General features: G+C 42.2%; 1 protein-coding gene across 3 annotated transcripts in view; it reads left to right on the plus strand.

Annotated features, from left to right (window-relative positions):
- Nucleotides 1-5,337: 5,337 nt before the first annotated feature.
- Nucleotides 5,338-15,334, plus strand: part of LOC144688520 (sodium/potassium-transporting ATPase subunit beta-1-interacting protein 3-like) — a 298,615-nt gene continuing 288,618 nt past the window's right edge. For all 3 annotated transcript variants that reach the window (XR_013578426.1, XM_078555200.1, XM_078555201.1), the window contains exon 1: nucleotides 5,338-5,626. Coding sequence is in view for 2 of the 3 variants with exons in the window: in XM_078555200.1 (XP_078411326.1) it covers nucleotides 5,573-5,626 (54 nt within the window). In the remaining variant the exon portion in view is untranslated. The remainder of the gene's footprint in view (nucleotides 5,627-15,334) is intronic.

Here is a 15,334-nt window from a genome sequence, read left to right on the forward strand (position 1 = left end):
ATATTTAATGGTATAATACTTACAACCTGCACCACAAAAAACTTTATTAATGCTCTTGCTAACCGAGGTACAGGATTATTTTAGGGACTAATTAATAAAACCAAGTTTACTCTGAAATATTAATATCTTGTAGTGTGGTCTGTATGTTGGGAGAATTCCTTTTTATATATACACTGAACATTTTGGATGTGCAATTAATAACAGCTGTCATGTTGAATAGCCAAAATTCTTAAAGAGCCAAGAAAACTGTTGCTCTGTTGCTTCACTTGTAAATTAAAATATGCTTCACCACCTGCACTGACAGCATGACCAAAATCTACCTGGCATTCATATAGAAAGCAAGGATGAGACTCTTCAGCTGGATATCATACCATCTGTTCTGCAGCTTAACTGGGTAACAGGAAGGACAAAAAATATATTAAAAAGTTTAAAGGTTGTTAAGCTTTGTATTTGTGAGTAAAGTTAAAAAAACAAATTCCAACTTCACTTAATTTTGCAGCCTGCATGGCCACAATGAATAGAAGTACCTGATAACAACTACCAGTCCCTTAGCTCCTTCCTATGGAAATACATCTTAACAAATACATTTCTTAACTTCCAATTAAATGTTTAGTTCTATCTTTCACCAAATATAGTTTTAATAAAGTCTGATGTGTTGAACATATGTGTATAAGATTGGAAGCCATTGGGAAGTCAATTGTTCAACTTAAAAAGCAACAGTTTTCCTAAACAGCTTGGTGAAATTTAGGTAGTTGTTTTCAATAACAGTGAACTGCAAAAATAATGTCGCTCATAAATATATTTTAATATCTAACAAGACAAAAACCATGAGTTATTTGTAATCTGGCACTGTATCTCATACTGATTAACATATAAACATTTTAAAATCTATCCACCATAATTCCACATACTCATTACAATGATTGGGTTTTGACTTGTACCAAGTGGTACAGAGTCTTTGCTTAGTGTAATTTTGTAACCAAGAGCCATTACAGATAAAAGTATCATTATTTTTGGAAGCTGTTAAGATAAATACTTACAATGGTGTTATTGTGGGAGGGAAAGGAAATGCTTACCAGTCCGAGTCCCAGGCAAAAGGCATCCTTTATTATGTTTTTAATCTTAATGTTAAGCTGCATTTGTAGCAGCAGCTGTAGCATGAAGACATGATGCTGTCCCTGTTAAATAGTTATTTTATAAACTAGTTAAGGCTCATGAGGGATGATATTAACTTTCTTTGCATGACAGAAAGGGGCCATAGCAGAGTTAAAATTACAGTGGTGGATTTATTGCCCTGCTCCTCCTCACTTCCCGCTTGCTGTGTGTTGCTCCTGAAGGCTTCGTAGCTGGGCAAAGCACCTGCCTGAGTCGGGACATTGCTTATGAACCTCTGCAAATTGGTGTCCGAAGAAATATGTAAGGCTCCGAAGCAGTTTTGATGGATTGTGCGCTGTGAACAGTCTACAATCTCTGGGCCACAGGATATTGCTTTAAGTAATAAAACTAAAGCTGTAATAGCCTTTACATAAAGTTAATTGTTGTAAATTCTGAACTAAAAATACAGGAGGGAAATTGGTAATGGCCCATTTTTTGGGTCCATAACCAGCAACTCATATTCCAACTGGGAGGCCCGGGGTTAGTTCCAAATTGGTCCTTAGGATCCCCCTCTTTACTTTTTTGCACGAGCTGCCAGCATTTATTGTGCCTCCACAACACTAAGTTCAATATTTTATTAAGATCAGTATTGGCCCAGTTGTCTCACTGGCAGCAGCCCAAAGGTAAGCTCAAGGTGAGGGTTCGAGTGGCAATGAGGAGAGACTGATCATGTGGTAGGTGGAATCACTGCCTAAGCTGCAGGACAATATTGAGAGGAGGAAAGTTCAGCCCTTCACTCAATTCAAACTAACTTCTGCAACCTCTGACATATGTCAGAGGCATAGATCTATTTTAGAGGACTGCTGGGATTGCTCAGGATGCCTGCAAAACCATCTTTATCAATATGGTGGCACCGATTCGGACGCATTTTTGGCAAATAGCATTAACATTTCTACTCTCACATTCATAATATAAGTTTAATAATTCAAGAAAAGAAGCATGGAGCAAAAACAAAACATATAGATCGTCAAACCCACTTCCCATGCAATTCATTTTATCATGGATGCTATCCATCCTGTTTTATTTCTTGAGGAAGGCAACCAAATGCAGGCAAAACCTCCAAGAAGACTGCTTTTTAAAATTGATCTCAATTCCCAAAGACAATAATCAACAATGCAGGATATTAATCCATCCACACCATTCAACTCTGATCAGCTGCACTCAATGGGTGATTTTATAGCTAAAATGGTGGTTTGCCCTTATTTTGGACTTAAATTTATTTATAAATAAACACAACAGTGAGCATTTAGGTTCTAAGGGGAGGGGGGAGTGCAGTCTGAATAAAAAAGCATGTCACAACTCTTTAAACTAAAATTAGTGAGCTCCGATTTTCACAGCTAAGTGTGCTTGATCATACAAAGTGGTTTGCTATGCTGAAGTACTTTTGGAAGTAGATACATCAATTTGCTGCAGGATATACCTATGACCCACTATGACATGATGTACAATCTATTGTTGACACCCACTGAGGGTCATTGGCTGTTGATATCCATTGGTGACAGTAAAAATTATTTTTCTCATCACTGACTGCAGATATTATTACCATTTCAATTGAAGTGTCTAAGAAGCTAGTTTATCATTGATCCATTACGTGATTAAATCACAGAATGCTTAAGTTCCTAGCGTGTCATTGATTACAATTTGTTTTACTAGTCAGTAACTTATTTACACACATTACAATGACATATTTCATGTATGTTAATGAAAGTGCTTTGTAAGCAGTGGTAGGGATTGATGATGCCAAAGTTATTAATGCAAGTTTTACTGCGTGTACAGAACAGAAAACATGTTAATGATTCCAAAATATTATTTAAAAGACTCAGGTACTGAAATTAAAGAGCAATAAATTCATGTAAGAATATTTACATGATTGAAATTTCTCTTCTCACTAATTGGAGGCATTAAACCATTTATTTTAGACAGGTTAATACCTCCAATAAATCAGCAGAGATAGGAATTTCAGATGAACACATTGGCTAGTAGACCTAGTTTAATTTCAGCACCAGAGTATTTAGTGCCAATTTTGTTTGGAGGATTGCAATCTTGTTTAATTTAAATTGTCACTAAGGGAGTAAGCAGAGAGGCTGGGAGAAATTTCTTCATGCAGAGAATTGTTGGAGCATGGAGTGCTTTACAGGGGATAGTGGATGATGCAGAAACCATGTGCATGTGATTGGCTCCAGCTGTCCCGTCATGCTAGCTAGCAGTTAGTTACAATTGTCTGTTTAGCTTTAAGGCTAGTTTACAGTTTAGCTAACATTGAAACACAAAATTCTAAACACTAAGAAAACAACAGTAACAAATAACCTAGAAGTTTAAATTAACTTAACACTAATCACCAAATGCCTATCCTAAAATTTCTCTATAATCCTTCAGGCTCCACCCACTGCACCAGTTGTGACGTCACCACTTATGTATATAAACATTGCATTGGTAATCTCGAACAGTGAACTCATATGTTAACACAGACAAACAACACAACTTGCATTCATACAGTGCCTTTACCATACAGTCACATACTTTCTTTTTAGGGAAGGTATTAATTTTATATTTCAAGTAGGACAAATATTCCAAAATAGGACTGGTACACAGTAACAATATGTACAAAACAGAGTCCACGCATAGTTTTGTGAAGTTGACAATTTAATTTGAAAAAATTATGGAGGAATAAACTTTGAACATATTCATGCATTAGCTCATCTGCATACTACAGTAAGATAGGAGATAGATTGTAGCAACACTCACAGGAAGTCATTAATTTTGAAGGGCTGGTATAAAACGATATCTGTGCAGCATTTTAGTTTTTCTTAATATAGCAAAGAAATAGATAAGCCTGAAAATGTCCCTCCAATTATTCTCCCAAATTAACATGCTTGGCAACCAACAAAATGCAAAAAAAACCCTGCTGAACAGAAGGCAAGCCAGTAAAGCCCACTTTATCAAGCTTGACATTAGTCAGAGGCACATAAATGAATATGCTATCACGTTCTATTGAGTTGCAGAATTTTTCGGGGTTAGTGAATAAATTGACTGCATACATATGGCTATACATTTAGGATTGATTCATCCATAGGCAGAATTGAAGTTTGGGCACCCAAAGAATTGGGCATAATTTATTTTTAAAGTGTAAGTGTTATTCCGGGGTTGGAGTTTTTACATATTACATGTATCTAGCATCACCGAGTAATGAATGCCACCAGGGGGCCTCGTGGGTATGTTAAAAAACCCTAACGCCCTATCCTTATTAAAACATTTTTGAAAGGGTAATTAAAGCAGGATTTCACAAACGTAATGAAATTTAATTCAAATATCTCCACATTTGGGGAAGCAGTGCAGCAAATATGGGTCAATGTTCAGGGCGTACTCTTGAGTAAAAGAACTTTTGGTTTAAATGCATTTACCCTCCCCGGCTGTGGTTGCTGTGGTAACTATTGTCATCAGGAATAATACGAAATTATGCAGAACGCTGGAACTTTGTAAACCATTCATTTCCATACATTGAGAGTTTAAAGAAATGTAAAAGAAAATCCTTTCATATCTGGAGCAGGAAGGCAACGTCCACGTTTGTTCACTGAAACTCTGGTGAATGTTAGTTTTAAGCGCCCAGTTCCTTCAGGCTGCACTTGCTATAACTGAACCATTTCCCCATCCTTCAAATGAAATTCTGATACCATTTAGTCAAAATCCTGCCCTGCAATCCACGACCGAAACAACCCTTTTCAGCAAAATGCCTTGGATCAGGAATTATATCATTTCTGAAACAGCTTGGCAAGTTTATCCGGATACAGACTCTGTTAGTGGCTATGCCCGAATTCCATTCTCAATTACCTTGACATTTAGATTTGGTGGATCAAATTTAACCTCTTACCAGGCTGGTTAGTAACTAAGGACGGGAGTTGGAGAATACCTGGGAGATTTTTTTTTTCTTTTAAATTGGGGGTTGTGAGTTTGGAAAAGTTTTGGGGTGGGGGTGGGGGTGTGGGAAATCAAGATGTGCCGGGGTTTGGAAAAAAAAAAATCCCCAAACGCTGTCGAGAGTAACAGGGATGCCTGACTGCAGGCGATCTCCCGCTTCCAAAATGGGTTGGTGTCTTTAAGTGTACAACATCCGTCCGTTAGTGACCCTCCCTCCCTCCCTCTCTCTCTCTCTCTCTCTCCCTGTCAGCCCGGCACATTCACTGAACTGAACTTTCCGCAAGGCAGCTAGAAGCGCTCCCTACACTGTGATCGCCATCTCCTCCACCCTCCTACAGCAGAAAGCACCTTACAGTCCGGCACTTAAAGGTGTTCACGTTGTACTTATCTCCCCATTTTGGTTATGGTGCTGGACCAGCCTCGCTGACTGCTTCGTACATCAGCGAAAAGAGGTGTTGTTCGTTATTTGGTCCCCACTCCTCTATCCTCCCATGATCTGAGGATGGGTTGTTGTACCGGGCGATGTACCCTAATCTTGCTGTGTACCCTCCAGTTGGTGAGTGTAAAACCATTTAAAATATATATTTATGAATGTGGGACATAGTCTCCTTCAGTAGGTTTTTTTTCAGTCGGCGGACTGTTTTAATATTCTTTCTGATTATACGTCAGGAACTTTTAAGACAATCGATTGTTGGGTCAATGCCCCTCATTAATTTTCTTTTCCCAACATTATAGAACTCACGAGAACGTACAAAAAAAGCTAGGTAGAAAACAGCCAAAGGGGGTCATTCATCCTTGCATAAAGTCTGAATATCAGTGAGAAGCATTGTGTTTCGAGAGCCTATGCAATGCTGAGATCTATCTCTCTGCCTGTTTATATAGTGTAATGATTGAAGCAGCGGGTTGTTATGCTACAGTAATTTGTGATTTGTGTTTTGTGTCTGTCCTGGGTTAGTCCTGGAGAATTTCCTTTCAGTGTTGGCGGTTCTGCCGAGCTCCTACTGGTGTTGGTCTCTTTTGTTCCAACAAAAAGGGTGACGCAAGGATCCCTTTCAGCGAGAAAACCCGTTGGCAAGGCGATATCCGACTTTGTTTTTATTTAAAAAAAAGACTGCGATGTGGAAATTCAAATTTGTGCATTTCCTCCAATTCACATGACAGAGTTCTGCACATGATACTTCCAAGGCGAAACCCTCATTAAAGGTTATGGCGATGGCTCCTTGTGTGTCAACATTTTGCATTTATCATTTCGGGCAGCGTGAGATAACTTGTATCCACTCCAAGTTACAACGCGTATTCGGTTTTGTGACGGATGTTTTAATCTCTGTCGCAAGGAAAGCAAGAAAAGCCCATTCTTGCATTTTGCCTCTCCCATCCACCCACCCACCCAAGAGGCTCTTCAGCTTTGGCGGTATATTGATGTTTATTTCAAACTCTAGTCTCTGCACCATGCAAATTCAAGGTTCCTTCCCCCATCGCATTTCAAATAAGCTACTTGGACAATTCAGGCGAATTTCCTAACTTCAAAACTAGCCAGTGCTTTGAAGTGAGAATGCCATTAAATGGAAATTCAAATATCTCAAAATAAAACTGATCACGAGGAGGTAATGAGAGAAATCAATGAAAACCCGAAAGCAGATAAACTCAGTTTCAGTTAGTTCGTGAACAGAAAGGCGGCTGAACATTGCACTTTTTTCCAACTGATGCTGTTCAGTGTGGAACGCTGGTACAAGAGGGTTACAGTTACGCAAGTTATCAGAGAATGTCATAAGAGACTGAATTAGAGTCACTTTGTTTTGTGTATTAAATATAAAAATTTATGTAAACATTTACTCATAACTCTGCACTGAATTTGCAATCTCACTTAGAGAGGTCATCAAGATGGTTATTGTAGAAAATGGAAATGTCACGCTAATACACTGTGAGGATTTTATTTGCACTGTCTGGAGGGAGGTTTACACCTGGTGCTGTACAGTACTTGACCTGGAAGTGCTCGATGCTATCACTAGTTTCAAAAAGTGGAAATTATTTTGATTCCTATTTGAGCAATAAGAAGCATTTTTGTTGAATTACGGCAACTTGCAGACTAAACCAACATAGATTTTAAAAAATACCTTTATTCAACAACTCGCTTTTGCCATTGACAATTTCAAATATATTAGATGCTTGGGAAATGAATGGAAGCAAAATCTGCTCAACCATCAGATCTCTAAATATCAGACATCTGGAGAATAAATACTTTAATAATAGCATTTACACATGAGGTGTATTCAGTAATTTATGAATGTATTCTGCACACCATTCATGCATGTTGAATAAATGCTATATACAGCTTTGAAATGGGAATCGTTTTAGTCTTCAAGTATGTGGTATAAATAATTACTTATCGTCAATAAATAAATATTTAGTCATTACTGGAAAAAGAGACATGCTGTCAAAGCTTTGACTGCATCTATTTTTTCGGAAATACTCAAGCTCTGTACTACCAAGTAATTATTAGTATTTAGTTGTTCACATTGTTAAATGCATGATTTTACTATGATCTGTAATATGTGGCATTTCAGCACTTCCTCTATGTAAAACTTCCACTCTGCATAGGGCTTTGTCAACTACATTGAAATAAAAACTAGAATGCAAATCTTCAAAGCATTGAATATTTAATGTGTTCGAAATTCTTATGGCAAAATGAAGTGTTATTGTTCAATATCCAGCATATTATTTGTTTCTTTAATGTTAGCATGGTACATACAAAATTAAAAACTCAGTTCATTCACAGAAAAATGTCCTCATTTTTCATAATGTTACAGATTACAATCATTTTCTCTCAGAAATGTTGTTTCCAATTAAGTGGGGTCAATCCATTCAATTCAAATACAGCCATCTTTTGGGAATTGTTTAAATATGCGTTTTATTGGCCTTTTTCCTGAATTTAACACAGTTATTTAAATTTGATCCTGACCATTTAGTGGAAGGTATTTCTTAGCCTCATTGGCAACTGATGGGACAGATAGTTTCTACAGATGTGAGAAAAAGAAAATACTATTATGTAAACGTGGGCCAGAATTTTAAGTGGCAGGACCAGGTGTGTGCCAACCCGACCTCATGTGAAATGCCGCAAGAAAATGCCAGGCGTGCGTCCCAACGTCATCGCACCATCGCGCCATTTTATGGTAGGTGGGTGTGCGTGGGAATTGAAAGCGTGCTCGCCAACAATTAAATGGGCAATTAAGCCCATTAAAAAGGCAATTGATTGAAATTTTATGTGGCCCGTGCGATTTTGCGGTTGACGCACGGGCCACACGGCCTGGTGGCTATCCCATTTTTAATTGAAACTCAATCCAGGGTCGGATAAAAGTTGACCAGAGCCATGGTAGGAGTTTAGGTATGAGCTGGTTGTAGGTGCTTTTCTGACAGCTATTTGCATTTTCGGTGTTTTCTGGAGGACTCTTTGGCTTTACAAGCTTTCTCAAAGGCTTTCTGCTGAATGCCCCCCTCAGGGCACTATCCTGTGAGGAGGAGAGGGCCAGAAGAGACAGGAAGGCTGGCGTCCGCAGGCAGCATCCCAAACAGTGGAAAGAGAGGGGCAGCCAATGGGGTTCAGGGCCGGCAGGAAGTGAAAGGCAGAAGGGTCTGCAGTCAACACCGTTATCCTGCAGCAAGAGTCTACAGGCAGCGTTCCAGGTACCCGGACATGTCGGAGGTCCAGTGCTGAAAGAGGCTCCGCCTCTCTGGGGAGACTGTGACCTCCATTTGCCACATGATTGGCCCAGAGATCACCACAAACTGTGCCAGTGGCCACCCGATGCCAGTGGCTCTTAAGGTGACAGTGACCTGAACTTTTCCGTCTCTGGTTCCTTCCAAGGGTCAGTGGGGGATCTATGCGGTGTTTCCCAATCTGCTGCCCACAGCTGTATGAAGCTGGTCACTGCGCTCTGTTCAGACAGATGATGAACTTCATTCATTTCCGGACTGACGAAGCCAGCCAGGCTGAGTGAGCCAGAGGCTTCTCTGCAATTGTTGGCTTCCCCCACATCCAGTGTGCCATAGATTGCACTCAGAATCACAGAACTGTTATGTTGCAGAAGGACGCCATTCAACACATCGTGTCTGCATCTCTCCAAATGAGTATTATGACCCAGCGTCATTCTCCTGCCTTTCTCTGTACCCCTGCACATTGTTTCTATTTAAATAATTATCTAATGCCCTCTTGAATGCCTCAATTGAACCTGCCTCCACCACACTTCCAGGCAGTGCATTCCAGACTCGAACCACAGCTTTTTTTCACATCGCATTTGCTTCTTTTGCAAATCACTTTAAATCTGTGCCCTCTCATTCTCAATCCTTTTACAAGCAGGAACAGTTTCTCCCTATCTACTCTATCCAGCCCCTTAATGATTTTGAATACCTCTATCAAATCACCTCTTAGCCTCCTCCTCTCCAAGGAGAACAGTCCCAACTTCTCCAACCTATCTTTGTAACTGCCTGGAACCATTTTTGTAAATCTCTTCCGCACTCTCTCCAATGCATCACATCCTCCCTAAAGTGTGGAGCCCAGAACTGTACACAATACTCCAGCTGAGGTCTAACTAGTGTCCTATACAAGTTCAGCATAAACTCCTTGCTCTTGTAGTCTATGCCCCTATTAATAAAGATTAGGATACTGTATGCTTTTTAACTGCTCTCTCCACCTGCTCCCTTTAATGACTTGTGCACATGAACAGCCAGGTCTGCCCGTTCCTGAATACCGTTTAGAGTTGTACCCCTTATTTTTTTATTGTCTCTCCATGTTCTTCCTACCAAAGTGAATCATGCCACTCTTCTCCACATTGAACTTCATCTGCCACCTATCTGCCCACTCCACCAACTTGTCTATGTCCTTTTGAAGTTCTACACTGTCCTCTTCACCATTTACAAAGCTTCCAAGCTTTGTATCATTCACAAATTTTGTAATTTTCCGCTGCACACCAAGATCTAGATCATTAATATTTATAAGAAAAAGCAAGAGTCCCAATACCAACTCCTGTGGAATTCCATTACAAACCTTCCTCCAGCCCAAAAAATATCCATTAACCAGTACTCGCTCTTTCCTATTACTGAGCCAATTTTGTATCCACATTGTTACTGTCCCTTTTATTCCATGAGCAGTAACTCTTTTCACGAGTCTGTTGTGTGGCACTGTATCGGATGCCTTTTCAAAGTCCATGTATACCACATCAACAGCATTACCCTCATCAACCCCCTCTGTTACCGCTTCAGAAAACTCCAGCAAGTTAGTTAAACACAATTTTCCCTTAAGAAATCCATACTGGCTCTTCCTAATCAACCCATTTTTTTCCATGTGACTATTAACTCTATCCCAAATAATTGTTTCTAGAAACTTCCCCACCACTGAAGTTAAACTGATGGGCTTACAATTGCTGGGCTTATCCTTACAACCTTTTTTGAACAAGATTGTAATGTTTGAAATTCTCCAGTCCTCTGGCATGTCCCCTGAGTCGAGGTAAGACTGAAAGATGATGGCCAGTGCCCCTGCAATTTGCACTCACTTCCTTCAATGTCCTTGGATGCATCTCACCTGGTACTGGTGCCTTGTCAACTTTAAGAACCGACAGTTTATCCAACACTTCCTCCTTATCAATTTTGAACCCTTCTAGTCTCAGAGTTTCCTCCTCTGTCACCATGTTCGGTAGCATCTGCTTCCTTGGTAAAGACAGATGAAAAGTATTCATTTAACACCTCGGCCATGCCCCCGGCCTCCATGTGTAAATCCCCTTTTTGGTCCTTAATCGGTGGCAAGTAACATTTGTGCCACACAAGTGCCAGGCAATGAATATCACCAACAAGAGAGAATTTAACCATTGCCCCTTGACATTCAATGGCATTACCATCGTTGAATACCCCACTATCAACATCCTGGGAGTTACCATTGACCAGAAACTGAACTGGACTAGCCATATAAATACTGTGGCTACAAGAGCAGGTCAGAGGCTAGGAATCCTGCGGTGAGTAACTCACCTCCTGATTGCCAAAGCCTGTCCACCATCTACAAGGCACAAGTCAGGAGTGTGATGGAATACTCTCCACTTGCCTGGATGAGTGCAGCTCCAACAACACTTAAGAAGCTTGACACCATCCAGGACAAAGCAGCCTGTGTGATAGTTACCCCATCCACAAGCATTCAGTTCCTCCACCACCGATGCACAGTGGCAGCAGAAACAACACAACATTAAGCTACAGTCGACAATAAGCGCTGCAGGGACTCACCAAGCCTCCTTAGACAGCACCTTCCAAACCCATGACCACTATCATCTAGAAGGACAAGAGCAGCAGACACATGGGAACACCACCACTTGGAATTCCCCTCCAAGCCACTCACCATTCTGGCTTGGAAATATATCATCGTTCCTTCACTGTAGCTGGGTCAAAATCCTGGAACTCCTTCCCTAACAGCACTGTGGGTGTACCTACACCACATGAACTGCAGTGGTTCAATAAGGCAGCTCATCCACCACCTTCTTAAGGACAATTAGAGATGAGAAATAAATGCTGGCCTAGCCAGCGACACCCACATTCCGTGAGTGAATAAAAGAAACTACCTACCTCTGGAATAAAGTTTGCAGCCCGTCCCATCGGTCACAAGCCACTCCCATGGCCAACACCTATGAGAAACATAAAGCACATTCAGACCATGAAACAGAATAACATCTTTAAATGGTGGTCATGTTTACACAATTTGAACATAGAACACATTTCAGCTGAAGTAATACCACCTGTGACAACCCCTCTTGTGTTTATAGTGCCATAAACATCTGCTTGTGGGTTCTGTGCCTTGGTGACCCCCCAAACCCCTCACTGGCAGTGGCATTAAAGGCATCCTGCTGACTGTGCTGTTCTGTCAGCCTTGGTGACCTTGGCAGATATCCTCTGGCTGGTGGAGCCGGTGCAGGCACCGCCTGGGACGGAGCGTCCAGCGCCATGGCTGGGCACTCCTCAGTCGTTGCGGCCTCATCAGATGCCATGGGCACTGGCAGAGTTGCAGAGAAGCTGCTGCCTTCATCCGGAGTGCCCTGAGAGGAGCCTACAGATGTGATATGCAGCTCGTCTGCCAGCGTGAGGTTGGTTTGAACCTCCCCGCTCACCACTGATGGACAGGCTCCTAGCAGTGTGACTAGGTGCCTCTTCCATCTCTCACACTGGCAGTGACCTCCAACTGCTGGCTCCTAGGGCACTCTCTGTCTCCATCAGCTCCTCAAGCGAGTGTGATGTGCCCTCACCACTGTGCATTACCAACCGATCCGACGTGCTATTGCCCACCGATGTGCTTGAATCTGCGCTGGTACTTGGTTCGGAGAGATGATGTGACACAGGTGCATCTGTCTGTGGCTTCTCAGGTGTCAAGGCAAGGTCCTCAGGGTCTATCGGGCATTGTGAGGATGGCACGTCTGAGGGAGGAACAGAATATACCAGGTGACTACATTGTAACAAAGTGACTGTGCATGAACTACGGCTGCTTGTCAGAATAGACAAATGCCTCACTGAGGCACTGTGATTGGACGAGCAATGGGGACTGTTGATTAGAGATTCTGATTGGAGATGCCACGACCCACAGCTCTTACACACTTCCCCAGTCTCTCACCACTGGACTCTTCCCTTCATCTGAGACCCCTGCCTCTCCGCGACCTGTGACCTTGCTCCACACTCGCATTCTGTGTCCAGGGCGTCCATTTGGAATTTGGAAAGTATCAGGATGTTGGGAACCACACCACCTGTTCATGTGCGCACCAGCGTATTATGGCTTCTCTTCTCCTGCGTGGGAAAAAGTACATTCATTAGTGCGCTCTCTACCTGCCGCACCACCCCAGCCTCGCCATTCCCCCTCCCCAAGGAGACGCAGTTTGAGGTGCCCATCAGATTAGCACACCTCACACAAGGCAAGCGGGCACATCTCCCAACCTTGGCACACAGGGATATGTGGCATTTGGCACTCTGCATCTCACATTCTTGAGCACCACAAAGAACAGTCACCCTCCAAGACATCTATACACAGTTCCACGCCAAATTGGTGCTACCCTTGCAGAGCGCAGAAGATCAATGAACCATTTCCGGCATTGGATCCATGTGCAGCACACAACATTGTGCCTGCTCACCTGGGCAGCCACCTCCATCCAGGCCTTCTTCGTCTGGTGGGGTCGCCTCCTCTTGCCATCCCGCAGCATGGGTATATCACGCCGGGCACTCACTGCCTCCAGTGCAGGCACTCGTCAGAGAACAGGGGTGGGGATGGGGGAGCAGAGTGCCCACTGGCATTGCCCTCCCGCCTGGTGTGTCCAGCGGGTGCTGAGACCATCACTCCTGCCAGACATATGATCTTGCACTCTCTCATGGACAGCTCGCTGAGGGTCCTCCCCAACTCCTGGCAGCTTTCAGGGAGCTGCCTGTCCTCTTTTAAATGCCTCCTCTGGGTCGCCATTGGATCCAGCACCTGCCCCCACTGACAGCGCTGAGCCAATGTTCGGGCGCATTTCATGCTGGCCAGTCCTTAGTTGGCCAACCAGCATGAAATCACGCCTGGATTGCAATTACAGGTGTGAGTGGATAACTACAGCCAATTGCCCGTGCACGACATGCATAAAATTCAGGCCATAAAGTCGAGCACAGCTATTGTGATTGTGTTGTTTCTACTTACTTGAGGAGATAGATTTTACAGTAAAGCTTAAACTTAACTAAGTTGAGATTGCTCCTGCTCAGCTATTCCCTTACTGTTTAATGAACTTGTTTGGTAGCAGCTTAAATTAGAGGTGAGTAAAGTGTTGTTCTACCATGTTCTGAAGAGAGAGAAGATCACAGAGAATCATAGCATCTGACAGCACAGAAGGAGGCCATTCAGTCTATTATGGGCCAATTTGTTGAAAGACCTATCCAGTTAGTCATCTACCCTACTCTTTCCTCATAGTCCTGCTGTTTTTCCCTTTTTAAATATATATCCAATTTCCTATGAAGGAACCACCCTTGCAGGCAGTACATGCCAGATCATAACAGCTTGTTGTGCAACTAAAACAATCTCTTCATCACCAACCCCAACCCCACCCCACCCGCCCCTCCCCACAATTGTTTTTTATGCCATTATCTTAAATCTGTGCCCTCTGGTTATTGGCTTACCCACTAGTGGAAACAGTTTCTCTTTATTTACTTTATTAAAATGCCTCATCATTTTGAACACCTCTATTAAATTTCCCTTAACCTTCCCTCTCTGTAGAGAAAATCCAAACACCTTAGTATTTCAACATAACTGAAGTCCCTCACCCTGGTATCACATGAGGACATGTGACGAAACCAATAAGCAGGAATAACGTTGAGAGATCTCCACTTGATCCATGGATGTGCTACTAATTTACTTGGATATCTGGGGAAGCAAGGTCATTCTTTGAAACATAGGGAGTAAAGGCTCATCTGAAGGAGTGGCCTGAGATGTTGAACCACCCCTCCAAAAATAAATCTAGTGTAAAACCGAATAACAATCCCCAAAAATGAACATGGTGCTATCCATTTTTCTAGGACTTATGAACTTCATAATATTTGCTGAAAAGTTCATTTTCAGTGTTCTTCAATATGGCAGTCTGCTCTCATCAACAGCAACATGATGAATAATGTTGGGAGTCTGCGACGAAAGAAAGGGGAAGAATAACTGAACAAAAATCAACCAGATTACTGTTGAATTCATTGGTTCATTATCAGCATGCTGGCTAATTTGTTGTCCATTTATTTGCTTTGGGTTTAAAATTCCCCTTTTCATGAAGCATATAATTTCCCCTCTCAACTAATGACCTACTAATAAAATCGCATGATCAGAAACTGCAGGTTGGATTTTAACTATCGGGCTGGCTTTAGTGGAGCTGGCAGGCCAGCTTTCCAGTGCCATAGGCAAGTGCCTTGGTTTATCTTAAGGGCTGGGCCTCATGAATAAACATGCACTTGTTCAGGGCATGTAGTCCACTGGCTCCAGACAGTTGCAACAGGAGAAAGGTATATAGATGTGTATAAAGGTGGTGATGGTGGTGATCGTAGTGAGAGGGTGGTGGGGTTGTCAGATGTCTTGTGGGATCCTGGATAAACACTCTTGTTCTACCTACCCTCCACTCCTACCAGTCTCCTGAACACCGCTCAGAAGGCTGTTAAAATGGCATATGTTGGTGTGTGGAAAGCAAAGCAGCAGGCTCTCTATTATGATTTTAAATCCATTACTGCGTGATTTCTAGCTGGAGAG

The sequence above is a fragment of the Cetorhinus maximus genome, chromosome 13 (genome assembly GCF_964194155.1).
Source record: "Cetorhinus maximus chromosome 13, sCetMax3.hap1.1, whole genome shotgun sequence".
Lineage (NCBI taxonomy): Eukaryota > Metazoa > Chordata > Chondrichthyes > Lamniformes > Cetorhinidae > Cetorhinus > Cetorhinus maximus.